Source organism: Pongo pygmaeus, chromosome 11 (assembly GCF_028885625.2).
Source record: "Pongo pygmaeus isolate AG05252 chromosome 11, NHGRI_mPonPyg2-v2.0_pri, whole genome shotgun sequence".
Classification (NCBI taxonomy): domain Eukaryota; kingdom Metazoa; phylum Chordata; class Mammalia; order Primates; family Hominidae; genus Pongo; species Pongo pygmaeus.
In genome coordinates this window covers 27,156,693-27,173,217 of record NC_072384.2, presented here as the reverse complement: position 1 = coordinate 27,173,217, position 16,525 = coordinate 27,156,693, and the positions used below count along the sequence as shown (strand labels likewise).

At 44.0% G+C, this 16,525-nt stretch overlaps 1 protein-coding gene across 3 annotated transcripts in view; it reads right to left on the bottom strand.

Moving 5' to 3' along the window:
* The window catches only part of CCDC93 (coiled-coil domain containing 93), a 94,696-nt gene extending 78,493 nt beyond the window's left edge, over window positions 1–16,203 (bottom strand). For 2 of the 3 annotated variants that reach the window (XM_054477313.2, XM_063647374.1), the window contains exons 1-4: window positions 14,537–16,203; window positions 9,105–9,218; window positions 7,279–7,373; window positions 1,377–1,488 (exon numbers count right to left, since the gene is read on the bottom strand). In XM_054477313.2, the coding sequence (XP_054333288.1) occupies window positions 1,377–1,488; window positions 7,279–7,373; window positions 9,105–9,218; window positions 14,537–14,842 (627 nt within the window). In that variant the 5' untranslated portion in view covers window positions 14,843–16,203. Of the gene's footprint in view, window positions 1–1,376; window positions 1,489–5,254; window positions 5,309–7,278; window positions 7,374–9,104; window positions 9,219–14,536 lie in introns of those variants that run through there. The other variant, XM_054477316.2, reaches the window with a different exon arrangement.
* Between the last annotated feature and the right edge of the window lie 322 nt (window positions 16,204–16,525).

Sequence of the window (16,525 nt, the reverse complement as noted above, 5' to 3'; positions counted from 1 at the left end):
CATTTCTCACTTTCCTCAAATGTAAGGGATTATAATAAATGCTTCAAAGAATTCTATTAGAGTCAGATGGGAAGTAGTGTTCACACAGCGGGCAACACATCTGAGTCCCTTTGCTCCTCCTCTTTCTAAGATGCCTAGAGGGGAAGAGAATGCAGTTGTCCCAAGGAATCCATGGTGGATGGATTCTAGGACCCTCTAGATATTAATCCACAGATGCTCAAGTCCCTGATATAAAATGGCACAGTATTTGCATACAACCTAAACACATCCTCCCCTATATTTTAAATCATCTCTAAGGTTATAATACCTAATACAATGTAAATGCTACGTAAATAGTTATGTTATACTGTATTTTTAAATTTGTATTACTTTCTTTTTCCAGCTTGCTAAATTTATATTACTTTTTATTGTTGTATTATTTTTTATTGTGTTTCCCCCCGCCCACCCCCAAACATTTTTGATGCATGGTTTGTTGAATTTATGGATGTGGAGCCGCAAATATGGAGGGCCAGCTGTTTGGGAGCTGTACAGCATGAGCCACTGAATCATAGGGGTTTGGGAAACAGCTGGAGGCAAAGAGAAGTCTCTCCCTCAGGCATTTAGCCATACGGACTGAATAACTACAAATTGTAAGACATTCTGGTAGGTACTGGAAACAAAACAATAAGCAAGACAGCCATACAGACTTGCTCTCATGCAGCTTAGAGTCTAACGAGAGAAGCAGATAAACAATCACACACACATAGATACACATGATTACGAACTGCTGTAAGATTCTGGTGAAGGAAGGGAATGTGGCCACAGGAGTGCATACCATAAAGGAACATGCTGTGGATTAGGGGATGAGGGAAGGCTTTCTTGAAGAGGTTTGGTGGAACTGAGATCTGAAGGGTTGAAGTAAGCCATATGAATTAAATAGGTAAGGAGAGAATGGAAGAGCATTCCAACCCAAGGAACCAGCAACACAAAAGCACTGTGACAGGTGGAAGAATAAACCTGGGGAAATCTGAATGAATGCCAGACAGTGCTAGAACAAAAAGAAAAAAGAAAAGCAAGGAATGAAATCAAGCTGGATAGGTCAAAAGGGAACAGAGCATACCAGGCTACAGAGTTCTGTCTTTACCAAAAAGGCAATGAAAAGTCAGATGAGAACATTCAAAGATCTTATCAGGTGACAGCATGAAACTAGGGTATATGCAGTACCGGCAATCTTCTGAAGATGACGACAATGAACACCACCATGTTCTGCTGTACCAAATCTAAACCACACCCATTACATTCAGGATCCAGGACAGACAGACCCATTACAGAACAAGCCAGGCCCATCACAGGAATTCTGAGGTTAAGAGGACAAGAAACCACACAGAGGCTCTCACCTGAACAACAGGAAATATGTGAATAAAATCCATCCCTTGGATCTGGTGGGGCTCCAACTGGTGTGGGCATTTCATCCTTGGCAGGACCGAGACAATTTTTTCTGACAGAGCTCTGTTCAGAAAAAGTAACAAGCAAAGAGTGAGGCATACTAAGTAGCCTTTATGGCATCTCTAAAGTCTGGGCAGCATCACAGACGGATCTGGGACTTTTCCATGCCAGGCTAGTCCAGACCATGACAAGTTTCTCCTAGATGACTGCAAAATGAGAAAAATAAGCACAATTTAGTGGTGTGTGGGTGTGTGGTCACAAAACTGCCTTCATCCTTTATTCTATAATGTTTTTCTTCCTACTTTTTTTGATGCAAAATATTTTATGAATTGACGGTGACATCAGAGGTAGTAGTTACTATTTTTTAACATCCTTACATAGTAAGATAAAAAGTTATTAGTGCCCCGTATTCTTTTTACATTTCGTTTTAGTGATCTACTCTTTCTAAAAGTTTGAAAAAAGTATTCTAAATATCATTCAGGCAACAAATAATTACCAGACCTTACACCAGGTACCCAGAATATTAACATGAAACATGGAGCCCCATTTCCAAGAGATTTGGAGTTCTCTATCCTGGTACAAGAATATTTTTAAAATAAATAGTAGCCTTTAAATTTTTTGATACTCTAAAATAAATTCTAGAGTTGAGGGAACTGTATATCCTCACTCTTATTTCCATACAGAAGAGATATTTTCTGCTTCTCATAAGGGACACCGACCTTTCTCTAACACCTCGCCTCAGTCTTCCTCCTATAGAAGACCACAAAGTGGGACTGAGAAGGGAGGAACCAGGCTTCCTGGGGCCTCAGAGTTTTCTTCTCTGTTGGTCAGGAGGAAAGCATCCTCTCCTGCTAGGGAGGTTTCTCAGCTCAGCCTGAGCTGGGGCAGGACAGTTTATGGCAGCAGTGGTGGAGGGATTTGTATGCAAGTCTGTTTTATTGCAGCCTGAAACCTCCTTCTCGAATCAGTTGGCATTTCATCTCTAGCTATGTGATTCCTGTTTCTTATACTATCTTCATTGGATCAGACTCAAGGGGAGAGAAAAGATACTATTCAGTGGTGTGCCTGACCCCAAAGCCATGGTATGTAGCCTGGAAACATTGAGAAGCAGTCACCAGGCATGGCCTTGTGGACATTTGGAGAAATAGGAGCTTCTGGCTCAGCCTACATGAATAGGTTACATTGCCACACAAGACCTTTTAAAAAAATCTTAGCCAGTCACAGCAGCTACTGTGGCCTTATAAACAAGTATAGTATTATGTTCTAATAGACAAAGGTCCAGGTAAACAAGGGTCACTTAGAACTTACTAGGTGCTTCAAATTCAACAAGTTTTGGGTCTCCCAAAAGTGTTTCTTGTTCAAAGAAGTCTTGTCTACCTTTATCTTTCTGCAGTTCAATAATTCTTCCAAGGAGACAGATACCCTCAAGATGAACATCTGACTCAGGGCTGGGTGAAAGTTATTACTGTCTTATCTATGATTCACTTAGTAGGTTTCACCCCTCAGTCTTAGTATTAACAGTAACTAGGTGACCTAGGAGCTAAAGTTAAGCAGCCCCCCAGGGAATGGTCACTAGAGAACACATTAAGAAACAGTGTCTGGTATCTGGAAGATAGCTTCACAAGTTGGGATCAAGGTTAAAACTGCTGAGGACAACAGTAACACCCCACTGATCATAAGATCAAATGTCAGATCCAACGTGTTAATCGAAAAAAATATGGAAGGGGGGAGATTAATCCCTCACTGCACACATTCATAGAAGAGAGGGAGTATCTTCCTCCTAGTAGGGAAGCATATAGGAGAATATTTGCTGCCTCTTCCCCCTCACCCTTCCTCCCCAACAGAAGAAGGGGTGAAGAGTGATTTATCCACAAGTCCTGAGAGGGGCCAGGCATGGTAGCTCATGCATGTAATCCTAGCGCTTTGGAAGGCCAAGGAGGGAGGTCACTTGAGGCCAGGAGTTTGAGATCAGCCTGGGCAACATAGTAAGACCTTGTCTGCATAAAAAAATTTATAAATTAGCCAGGCATAATGGTGTATTCCTACAGTCCCAGCTACTCAAAAGGCTGAGGCAGGAAGATCACTTAAGCCTAGGAGTTTGAGGCTGCAGAGAGCTAAGATCATGCCACAGCACCCTAGACTGGGCAACAGAGTGAAACTCTGTCTCTTAAAACAAAACAAAAGTCCTGAGAAGAAGAAAACTGTCATGTAGCTCTCAGCCACTCCTGGTGCCCTTCCTTTCTGGGCAGCCTGTCTTTGGGACACATGCATCTCTTCTGTCATAAGATGTGTTGCCTGCCCTACAGGGGAAGCCTGTGGTTGTCCAGGTCTGCTTGGGACTCACATGGGATAGCTTGGTAGTGAAGCACTAACAAACCCATTTGGCAACATATCTAAGGTTCTCTGTCTGTTAAGCTTTTTTTTAAATTTTGATCTCCATCAGACTCTCATAGCTTATTTAATTTCCTTGAAACTTGTAAGAAGAGATAAGTGTTCAACTGGTACTGCTGCCTAAACTCCAAGCTTAGCAAATGAAAATGCATATCAGTCCTGGTTTTGCTCAATGCAGGTCCTAACTCACTATGCAGGGGCACGAGATCAATACAGCCTTTCCTTAGTTACATTTTGGTTCAGCAGGAGGAGAGCTCCCTCTTATGGTTACAGATATATTGGTTTGCATAGAGTTACCAACTGCCTAGAACCATACATAGTAGCTTAAAAACAAGAGGCTGGGACCCACACCACCACCCAGCCTAATCCCCTGCCTTCAGACATGGCATTTCCTGGCCACTCTTCAGAGCCAGCCTACTCACCCAGTTCATAAAGGCCCAGAGAGGAGGCTATCACGGGTCATCCTAGGATTTACAACCCTCTTAAACTCGCCTCTCAGAAATTACTGCCAAGTCTGGACAGTCTTGGCAGCCAAGGTGAGGACATGGAGGAAAATGCAGGCAGGCTGGGGGTAGGGAAAGAAAGTGAGAAAGACTTCTTCCAGAAATCTAACAATCCCCTTTCAGCTTCTCCCTGCGGCTCAAGGTGGATCCTTCAGATTTCCTAAAAATCACAGAAATTAACAATTGCAGAGGTCACCAGGCAGGTTTCCTAGACTAAGATTTTAACATGCCCAGCTGTGATTAGTTTGACTCCTTTAGTTTTTAAGAGTGTTCAGTGCACTGTTTTCTTCTCCACTGCAAACAGTTTGAAAGACAGTGAATTAAACCTGGGTCTAAATTCAAGTTCCACCACCAGCTCTGAAACTTTTAGCAAGTAACTTGGTCCAGGTCCAATATTCCTATCATAAAACTAGGGATAATCCCTACTCAAAGGTGGTAGTGAAGGTAAAATAATAAAATACACATGCAAGTGCTTGGAACACAGATGCCCAATAAAATGTTTGTTGTTGAAATGAACTCAGTTATAAATGTAAAATCTCATTAATGGGCCTCTGGCCATAGGACCCTCTGTTAATGGGGCTTCAGAAGAGGATAGAAGTAGAGGACAGAAGCTTACGGAACTCTCAGCAAAGAAAGATAACAGGAACAAGGCCTCAATTGGGCACATAAAGAAGACAGCTTGAGAGACAACCATGCCCTCAACAGGCAAGTGTGCTCCTTGGACATACATCCAGCCCACCCATTAAATTGACTAGATATACTGGAAAACTGCAAACGTAAGGCAGTTTTAGTCTAAACTGCACCTAACCAGAAACTCTATAGTGGGGGGGAACACCAAACAGAACACATTCCAAAACCAAACAGAAAAGATTTTTAGATGACTCAGTACCCTGTGGCTATAACATGTCTTCTACAGATAATAAAGAATGAGCTACCTGATGCACTGCTGAGTCTGGTGGGTCCTTAGTCACGTAAACCCGTCTCCAGCTTTGCCCACAGTTACAGTTCATGGCTCTGCACTTAAGAGACACACATCAAGCACTTACCAGAGAATATAACACATCCTCAATCCCTTATCCAAACCCTTTGGGTCAGATGTGTTTCAGAATTCTGAATTTTTTAGATTTAGTTCCTTAGAATACCTAAGGGGTACATATTATATATTATGTAAGAACCCAGGAAAATCTAGAGTCACACTCTATAATAAAAAAAAATTTATTCAGCAAAACTTATGAATAGTCACATAAGTGGGATCAATAAAGCTATAAATTCAGTCAATTCAGGTTATGTTTTGCTCCCAAATAAGCTTTGTATGTAAACCTAAAAGAAGAAAAAACAGTTTTCAGTGTCTTTTAGATGTCAGAAATATAGACAAGGAATTGAGAAGACATAGAAAAATACTGTGTTCCCATATCTATTAAAAGTATAATGGAATGCTGCCACTGATGGGAGTCTACCATATTCTCTAAGGATATCGAAATGAAAACGGGTCCTAACCACCACTGGAAAACTCAAGGGGAATTTGGGAAGAAAGCACACGTGGAATCCAGGAAATGGTACAACTAGCACAGAAAAAATGCAATGAAAAGAAATACAGCACATCAAGGGTGACACAGGTATAGGAAGCAATCAGCTCAAAGACAGAAGCTTCCAAGAAAAGCATCCTCAAGAAAACAAATAATTCATGCTAATGAACAGCCTGATTAAGAAGCATAGGCCAGGTGCGGTGGCTCACACCTCTAATCCCAGGAGGCCAAGGCAAGAGGATCGCCTGAGCCCAGGAGTTTTAAGACCAGCCTGGACAAGATGGTGAGACCTCATCCCTACAAAAAATTTAAAAATTAGCTGGGCGTGGTGGTGTATGCCTGTGGCTTTAGCTACACAGGAGGCTGAGGTAAGAGGATCACTTAAGGAAGTCGAGGCTGCCGTGAGTGGTGTTGGCACCACTGCACTCCAACATGGGTGGTAAGAGTGAGACTGTCTCAAAAAAAAAAAAAAAAAAGCTGGCTGATCTGAGCTACAGCTAAAGGCATATGCTTCTTTTGTCAACAAGAAAAAAACAAAGGCAATTAGAAACTTACGGGAAAAATGCTGTATAAATATAAAGTAAATTGCAACATTCCTGATGCTCAGTTACTCACAGATACCACCTCCACTTGGCTGCCAGAAACACAGGGGCAAATTTTTGGCCAATAGTAGGAAAACAAAGCATTTTGTGATCCATCACTGTGGTAGTCTTAATCCCAACTCTGCCTCTTGTCCCCACTTTTTTTTTCCCCCTTTGCTTCATTTTCCCACCATTATTGCTTCCTGTTATTTATAAGACACCTTTGTTCCTTTTGGAAATGTTTTCTCTTGGGAGAAGGTAATACTTCAGAAAAATGAATAAACAGACTGTCACAGAATCACACATATCTGAGGTCAGGAATCTCTCTTCTGACAGATAAAAGAACTGAGGCCCACAGAAGGAGTGGCTGTTCCAAGGCCACACAGAGACCCACTGGAAGGCTGGGAGAAGAACCAGGTATCCCAAATGCTCTAAAGAAATGGCCAAGCCCCTGGTGAGCTGCTGTGCTACAAAAGACTGGGCAGGGTATGCTCAGGTGAGATCTCTAGCAAGGAGACCATGCTGCTTTCTCTCCAAGACAGGCAAAGTGAGGCTCTGCCATACACAGAGGCAATGGGGAAGGAAAGCATCTCCTTTCCTCTTTCTAATCAACTTCCACTGATATTAGCTGTCTTTGGAAAGATAAACTAAGTAGTCACTACAAACTTTGATCTAGCTGTGTGACCTTGGCTTCTTTCAGTCTCAGTTTCATTTGTAAGGCAGGGATAATACCTCTTGTAATAAAAGTTAAAATAAACTATGTAAAGCGTCCAACCAACTTCTGGCACACAGTAGACACTCAAAAGTTAGTTCCCTTCTCCCCACCTTTAGGTTTTCCATAGAAAAACTTACATTTTTTGACCTATCGTAGAGTTTTCTTGAAAGAGTAAATCAACATCTACATCAAAGTTGCAAGTGGTGATACACCAAGTCATTCCTCCTACTACCTGCAAGACATAAAGAAAATATTTGTTTTCTCTTTTTAGTTTGGAGACAATGGAAGAAGTGGAAGGTAGGTGGATTATAAATAGCTCTAATAGCCTCAGTAAACATATAAAATTATATATCTTGAGAGAAAGAGAGTGTGTCCTCCTTACCCCATCAAGTACAATTAATCTAAAATGGTATCGTTACAGAAAACTTTTTGCAGTGACAGAAATATTCCGTTATCTGCACGGACAAGTACAGTAGCTACTAGCCACATGTGGCTGCTGAGCAGTTGAAATGTGGCTGGCATGACTGAGGAGGTGACTTTTATTATTAAATGAACATACTGTACATAGATCCTTTTTATAGTCAAAAGGACAGACATTAATTCTCTGTTTTATAGACCAGACACATGGGCAGCAAGGCTGACATTTTGTCTCCATACATCTTATTTTTCTTATCTACCTGAGAATCCCTGGCTCTACTTTTCCCTCAGGAATTCTCTGAGATCCAAATGAGAGTAAGACTAAAAGCCCATTTTGAAACAAAATCCTTTTCAGACACAGCTTGATATTAGAAAAAAATAACAGTAAGGCTGGGCACGGTGGCTCACACCTGTAATCCCAGCACTTTGGGAGGCCGAGGCGGGTGGATCATGAGGTCAGGAGTTTGAGACCAGCCTGGCCAATGCAGTGAAACCCCTCTCTACTAAAAATACAAAAATTAGCCGGGTGTGGTGGCGGGCGCCTGTAATCCCAGCTACTCGGGAGGCTGAGGCAGGAGAATCACTTGCATCCGGGAGGCAGAGGTTGCAGTGAACCAAGATTGCACCATTGCACTCCAGCCTGGGTGGCAGAAACACTCCATCTCAAACAAACAAACAAACAAACAACAACAACAAAAAAAACAGTAAATCTTACCTCTGGCTGTTTTAGACTCTTATGAGTTGCCCAATAAAAATGCAGATTCCAGGGCCCAAGCCCAGACCTAGCTAACCAAAATTTCAATGAGTGAATCCTTGGTTCTGTATTATAAAATAACCCAGAGTGATTCTGTTAGGCACAGCCAGGACTGTGACCCCGTGGAGCACTCAGCACTGTCTTCCACAGCTTGCCCTGTCTGATTTGAATGCGTCCTTTCTGTGCACAGTCCATGGTGGCACTTTCTGCATCATGCCATTTATTCTATGCATGTTGATTCGCTTGTCTCTCTTCCCCACTCTACAGAAACTGGACTCTTTGAGAACTGTGCCTCTGTTTTTCCTCTGTGTCCTCAACACCTATTCCTATGATTTGTGCATCATCATTCAAGGTTCTGCTGAATTAAAAGATTTCATTGCATAGCGATCTCTCTCTCATCCTAAATCAGAGCATTTACTATCCACAGAATATCTGGCAACCGTCTGTGAGCACGCTGACTTGGGATAGCTCATTATTAACTCTAATTATTTTATTTTCCATAAGTTTTATAATCCCCCATCCAAACTGTAAATTCCTTGAAAGAAGGAACAATTTGCTTCTTTGCATGTCCTAAAGCTTTGTGCACAGAAAAGGAACTGACGTATTCACTGATACATCATTTCTGTCTTTGAAAAGAAGTTTGAACACTTCCATAATGAATCTGAATTAGGAAGAAATGGAAACACAGACATGGAGGAAGTTAAAACATCATCTCTTCCTCCTTTCTTTGCCATGATTAACCATGTCATTCTGACAAAAGAAAGTGTAATGGTTAGAAAGATTTCCCCTTACCTTGTCAAAAGGTGACAAGCCTTTAATTCTTGCCCTGAAATACCCAGCTGCAACCAAGAGCTCTAGAATTTCAGTCAACTTGACATTTTGTTCTTCATCTTCTCTTGTTTCCACCTAAAACAAAAGGTAAAAGTTTGGCTGGTAAAAGATATGCTGAATAAAGGAACACCAGGTATATCCCCTGATGCCACAATCTCATTGCCAAGGAGCAGATGACATTGGCTACATCACCACAATAGATTCTCTGAAAATTCAGCAAGTGTCACACAGAAGCATGTGGACAGTGTTGCTGGAGTCACAAATGGGTCCGCGGTCCTCAACGGGCTGTTAATCTTCATAGCTGAGGGAGACACATGCCCAAGTAGTATACACTACTCATCACATGCTGAAGGAATCCAGGGAAAAGGAAGGTTAGAGCACAATACTTCCCTTTTTTTCTAACCCACGGTCTACTTTGACAGTCTTCTCAAATGGATTATGACTCCTTACAAACAGGAACAAGGTTTTATGGTGTTTTCTAAAAAAAAACTTTACACTTAGGACTTAGGGCCGGTGTGGGGGCTCACACCTGTAATCCCAGCATTTTGGGAGGCTGAGGCGGGCGGATCACTTGAGGTCAGGAGTTCGAGGCCAGCCTGGCCAACATGGTGAAATGCTATCTCTACTACAAATACAAAACTTAGCCAGGTTTGGTGGCCCATGCCTGCAGTCCCAGATACTCAGGAGACTGAGGCACAAGAATCGCTTAAACCCAGGAGACAGAAGTTGCAGTGAGCCAAGATCATACCACCGTACTCCAGCCTGGACAATAGAGCAAGACTCTGTCTCAAAAACTTTATACTTGGCTGGACACAGTGGCTCAGGCTTCTAATCCCACCAATTTAGGAGGCCAAGAGGGGGTGCCGATCACTTGAGGTCAGGAGTTTGAGAGCAGCCTGGCCAACATGGCAAAACCCCACCTCTACTAAAAATACAAAAAATTAGCTGAGCATGGTGGTGCACATCTGTAACTCCAGCTACTCAGGAGGCTGAGGCACGAGAATCACTTGAACCCAGGAGGCGGGGGTTGCAGTGAGGCAAGACTGTGCCATTGCACTCCAGCCTTGGTAACAGAGCAAGACTGTATCTCCAAAAAACAAACAAACAAAAAAAGTTATACTCATCCAGAAGTTACTGACAACAGGCATAGAAATGAAGAAGGGAATTCAAACATGTATCCCTCACTGTACTTCCCTTTTTGATCTCGAAAACAAATATATGAAAGGCTTCCAATCCAGATACATTAAAGGGTGATTATTGCCACATAATAGGATTGCATTAAAAATAATAAATTCATCTAATATATGTATATCAGTATTTTGCTTTTTTTTGTTTTTTTGTTGTTTTTGTTTTTGAGACAGAGTCTCGCTCTGTCACCCTGGCTGGAGCGCGGTGGCGCAATCTTGGCTTACTGCACTCGGATCCCAGAGAGAACCTCCGCCTCCTGGGTTCAAGCGATTCTCCTGCCTCAGCCTCCCGAGTAGCTGGGACCACAGGCACGTGCCACCACGCTCGGCTTTTTTTTTTTTTTTTTTTTTGTATTTTTAGTAGAGACGGGGTTTCACCGTGTTAGCCAGGATGGTCTCGATCTCCTGACCTCATGATCCACCCGCCTCAGCCTCCCAAAGTGCTGGGATTATAGGCATAAGCTATCGCGCCCGGCCGTATCTCAGCATTTTGATTTAAAATTTTTAATTTATATCCTCCTTTTACCCCAATCTTTATCTAATACTTAAATCCATCTAAATATTCTAATACTCCTTCATCTATTTACTATCATGAACTACCTTTCCTCTCTTCCTTTGCTACCGAAAATAAAAAACCATCTCTCTATATAAAACACCAATAAAATACCCTGGTTCACATGCTCATACTCATCTCTGAGTCCTCCCTTATCCAACAATGCCTGTTAAGTCTTCCTTTACTATGCATCTCACATTTATCTTCCCTTCCCTTTTATTCATACTTCATTCCAGGACTCTTGCAAATGCTTCTTCATCTTTCTTCCTTTAATTTGTTTTGCTCATCCCTTCCTAAATCACAGCTTTCATGTTATCCCTCTTTAACTCACCCTCCCAGCCCTTATCAACAATGCACCACACACACTGCCTGTAAGATAAACTCCAGATGTCTGGTTTCACATTCAGATCTTTGGCCACCATACTATCTTTTCAGGTTCATCCTTTAACTATCCCGAAAACAATCAAGACATGGCCATGGCTATATTCTCTAACCATTGAGAAATCACTTTCAAATTCCAGCTCCTTCGACACCATCCCTCACAAGTCTATCCTGAAATGGCCACTCTCCTCTGCATTTCTATACATATAACTAAGTATCAACTATATACTGTACATATAACTAAGTATCAACCTCTTCTAAGTGAGATATCCAGTGTTATGTACATGCTTGTCTTTCCAACTGGACTACTGGTTGATTAAGGAGAGGACTATATATTATATACTTGGGTTTACTCCTCTGAATCCAAACAGCATTAAGCTCCAAGGACACACTTATTAAATAAAGAATGATCTACTAATGCTTACATAAAGTAAATGAACCTAAACCAGTCATGTATTAATAAAATGTTTCGGTGGTTACATCCCTGACAATGGAAAGAAGTTTATTTTGATGTATAAACTGCCAGGAAAGGGAGTATACATATTAAAATATAGTTGATACAGAATTATTAAAGTGACTGATAATCCCCTGCAATAGAGTAGGAGTGGCGTGGGGGAGTGGACAGCACTGAGCTACATCCGTCTCTGAAATGACCCTGGTCCAGTCCATTAAGGATCCTGAAGATCAGCATTCACTAGTTCCTAGTGGACATAAACATTTTCTTAGGTAATATAAATAATTCACACCTTCTCTCCCTTCTGCAAAAAACCTGGGATGGTTGAGAAACATCTACAAGTGAAAACACTCTAAGAAAAGAGAAACTAAAGAGTAGTTGTAGTTGAAGTCAGCAGAAAAAGAAAATGAGATAATATAAGTACTTTCTTAAAACTTCTGGGGTGTAAAACACGAACACTTCATTTTGTTCAATCATTTATTGCGAAAACACAAGAAGAAGACAAAAAAACAAAAAACAACAACAAAAAAATAGGATCATCACTGCCTCAACACCTATCTAATGGGCACCCACTGGCCACCCCACCACAGATGAAGGGCCCAGGCTTCCATCCACTCACCCCTAGAATGGAGAAGTTTAATTTTGCAATATAATTTGTGAAGTAATTTTGGCACAAGACACTAAATGGGAATGTATGACTCCAAATTCACTTAGTAGATTAACACTGAAATCAAATGGAAAAGAGCCACTGCCTGATCTGTCGGGAATGAAAGACCCTCTCTTGAAGTGATAAAAATCCACCAGGCTGGTTAATACATCCAGTTGCTAAAGCTAAATTTCTGACAAAGACGAACAACAATGAGCTCTTACACAAAGCCCAATAAACTTTCAATTTCCGTCCACTATAGTTGTTGTAATCTGGAAGGCAGGCCAAGTCTAGCTATGTTTGTAAAGGGTTAAAAAGAATGAATTCGGGCAGGGCAGTGGCTCATATCTGCAATCCCAGCTACTGGGGAGGCTGAGGCACAAGAATTGCTTGAACCTGGGAGGCAGAGGTTGCAATGAACCGAGCTCACGCCATTGCACTCCAGCCTCGGTGACAGAGTGAGACTCTGTCTCAAAAAAAAAAAAAACAAGAATGAATTTAATGAATTAACTGGTCTAGTGACAGCCTAATAACACAGACTATCCATATTTACATTTACTGGCTTCTGAACTAAATGATGATAATTTAGTTATTGCTTGACCTGGTGAGTGTGGCCTCTTAGCAGTCAGTGAAAGTTTAAACGAAGGACACACAGCAGCAGGTTGCTTTTCATTAATTAATTAATTTATTTTCCCCCTAGAAAGACCTCCACTGATAGTACTGTGGAATATTGGGTTGGAGGGATTTAAAGTAGAACGTGGGAGACCAGACAGAAGTCTACAGCAAAAGGCCAGGCAAAAACTTGATGAGAGCCTAGAATACAGAAGTGGCAAAAAAGAAAACTTCAAATGTCACAGTACAAATCCTATTGTTCACTATCCTGGGTCCCATCTCAAGCAACGTGCATGTAAGGTTTTACCTAATACAGGGGTTCTGACAACATTATGCTTGTTAGGTTTTCTTAAGACAACAAAATGGACTTGCATTCTGGGAGCACACACTGACAGACAAATCTGTCCTTTCATGATTATATATATTCCCAGCTTCTGGACACAGAACACAGTGATCCCTCAATTAGTGGATACTTGTGATATGAAAGAACTGAGGATTTGGGAGGAGTGCAGAGGAGTAACATTGGTCACTGGCAGGTAAGTATGAAGGGACGACTCACCACGTCAAGCAAGCAGTCACCCTGCCTAACGCCTGCTCCAGAACCTTAGGAAAAAGGCAGCGGTGCGGCGTGGATTCCATTTCTCTCCAGAAACCAGTAAACTAGACTAGCCTCTGAGTAAAATCAACTGAAAGGGACGACAGATGCAAACTACCTATGAGATGCTAAGTGGTATTTGCAGCCAAAAGAAAATGAATACACTTTCCCTATATTCTCAGCAAACGTGGAAATCCGGAAACCACTCATGACCCTCTCCCTAGCACTAAGTGAGTACTTAACAAACACCTTTGGAAAAGAACCCCGCCCTCTTCTGGAGAAGCTGCAACCTTTCCGCCCAGACCTGGGTCCCCCGCCACACAGCACCCCTGGAGTGCGTCCCACCCCGAACGCCCCGGCGCGCTGACCCAGCGGGACACCTCCCTGGTGCGCGCAAGTCTCCCAAACTTCCTCCCGCCGCCCCGGCCCGGGTCAATGGAAGGAGGGTGGCATTCCCTCCGGACAGCAAGGCGGGTGGGGCGGGCCACCGGGACCCTGCGGGGTGGCGGTAGACGTCCCAAGGTCACCGCCCTTCGCACCACCCCAGCCCGAACCGCCTCGGAGAGCGGTCTCGTGACTCCAGCGCCCAGCAGCCTCGGCCCTCGGGGTAGCTCTGCGGCGCGGGGTGGGGGAGCCCGTCCCGGACAGGGAGAAAGGTGGGAGCCCAGGACCCCGCGGCGCGTGGGGCTGCGTCAGGGCAGGTGTCGGGCTAGGAAGGCCACCTCCGCCCCACGAGACCCGGGAGCGGCTTAAGTTTGTCCTCACCCGCCCGCTGCCCCCTGCCCATGCAGGCGTACCTGCTCCCCGCCTCCAAGAAGAGGGTCGGCGCTTCCCTGAGGTGGATACACCTGAGGAAGGGGGCGGGGCGCCCCAAACGCACCCAAGGCCCGCTCAGCCCGCCGCCCCGCGGCTCGGCCCTCTCTTCATGAACCCCGACGTGTCAGGGAAGGAGGAGGCGTTCTTACCTCCGGGAGACCCTGGCTCTCCGGCCCCTTGGGCAACCCCATTATACGACTGGGCTGTCGTAAGGCGAGAGCGAAGCCCGCCAAACGTCCGGAGGAAGCTGTCCCTGCCGCGGAGCTGCTACCGGGGTGGAGTGCAAAGCGGAAACTTCCTCTGCCGCTGCCGCTTCTGCCGCTGCCGCCGGCCCGAAGCGCCGCAGCCGGGCAGAGCATGCGCGCTGGGGCTGGAGCGCGGCGCCACTGCGCCTGCGCCACAGCGCCCGGGGAGAGGTGGGCTGGGCTGCAGGTCCTGGCGTTGTGCTGGATCATCGCGCCGGTACTCTGAAGTTTTCTCCGTGGCGCTCCTTGAGAGGGGTTCCTCCTGCATCTTGAGAATATTTTGCATTTCGGCTCCCTTCTCTTCTCGCTGCCATCGGATGCCCCAAATGGGTCCTGTCCCCTCGGTGAATCAGACTTCGGAAACCCCCTCGCTTCAGGGTCAGAGTCCAAGTACAGATGAGCTTGAGGATTCTGAATGCACGCCCGGCTCTAGACCTTACAGACACACACTTGGACAGACTTCTCCATATACGGCCCAGGAACGGACCCCTTGAGAAGGGATTCTTCACGACCGCTGCCCTTTCCAGCGTCCTGGCCAGTGGCATCGCGTTCCCAGGAAACCTCGCTTTAGATATTGCCCACCACCCCGCCCTATTCACGGTTTCTGGGTCTTCCTGGAGGAATGACATCTCAGAGAATGCGGACTCCTATGTTCACGTCATTTTAGCCGCCGCGTCCCTTATTTGGTGTACCGCTTGTGGGTTCCGGAGGATGGCAACTAGACAAAAGGTCACAGGCCCCCACACCCGCTCCGTAACGGCTTCTTGGCTTTTTGTTTCTTTTAAGCGATGAGGAAAGAGATGACTTCCGTGAAAACTTTTGCTGGAGAAGAGATCCTTCCCTCTGTATATGTGTGTGGGATGGGAAGTGTCAGACTCAGACCCTTAGCTCCTTGAGATCAAAAAGGTTTTGTGTTTGCTTTCCTCTCTTCTTTGCATCCGTAGCATCTTTAAAAGAGTAGGCAGGCGCAGTGGCACATGCCTGTAATCCCAGCACTTTGGGGGTCGAGGCGGGAGGATCACTTGAACCCAGAAGTTGGAGACCAACCTGGGCAACATAGTGAGACCTCCATCTCTACAAAAAATAAGAAAATTAGCCCGGTGCCAGTGGTCCCAGCTAGCCGGTAGGCTGAGGTGGGAGAACTGCTTGAGCCAGGAAGGTTGAGGTTGCAGTGAGCTATGATAACACCACTGCACTCCTGCTTGGGTGACAGAGCAAGACTCTGTCTAAAAACTATATATATATATATATATATATATATATATATATGATGTTTTCTATTTTATTTTATTTTATTTTTGCACCTTTTGTACTCCTCCTGGAGTTCATCCTGACAGACAGAGGTTTGTCTGGAGCCAGAGCCCACAAATAGTTGGAACTGCCCTAAGGACGCCATTTTGTTCTTAAATATAACTAGCAAATATTACTCAAAGCTGTGCACGATCCCCAAACCCTGGTCCCCAATAATTTGAATAATCTGAATATGCAAGTTAAGGTATTGAGATGGGAACCCTCCTGTGTGGTATATCTTGCTCTTATCCTTTGTGAAGCCAATAAACTTCAATTTCTACTCTCATAACTTCCGAAATTTGTTGTTTTTGTAGTTTTAAAACTGTCATTCACTGAAATGGTATAGGTTGATGGGGAATGGAGAGTGATAATAATTTGTGGCCACTGTTGAGTGACCAGACAGGTACTGATGCCTAGGAACAGGTAGTAAGATCTCACATAGCAGGCAAGCCTAAACAGCTGTATATAATAGCAGCCTGGAGACTAGGGCCTGGAGAATATCAGGACTCAGGCCACACCCTGAGTTCCCTGTTATAATACTTTTGCAATGTTTTAAATAAGCATGAGTAGCTAACTTCCTCAGTAAGAAACTGTCCTTCCCGA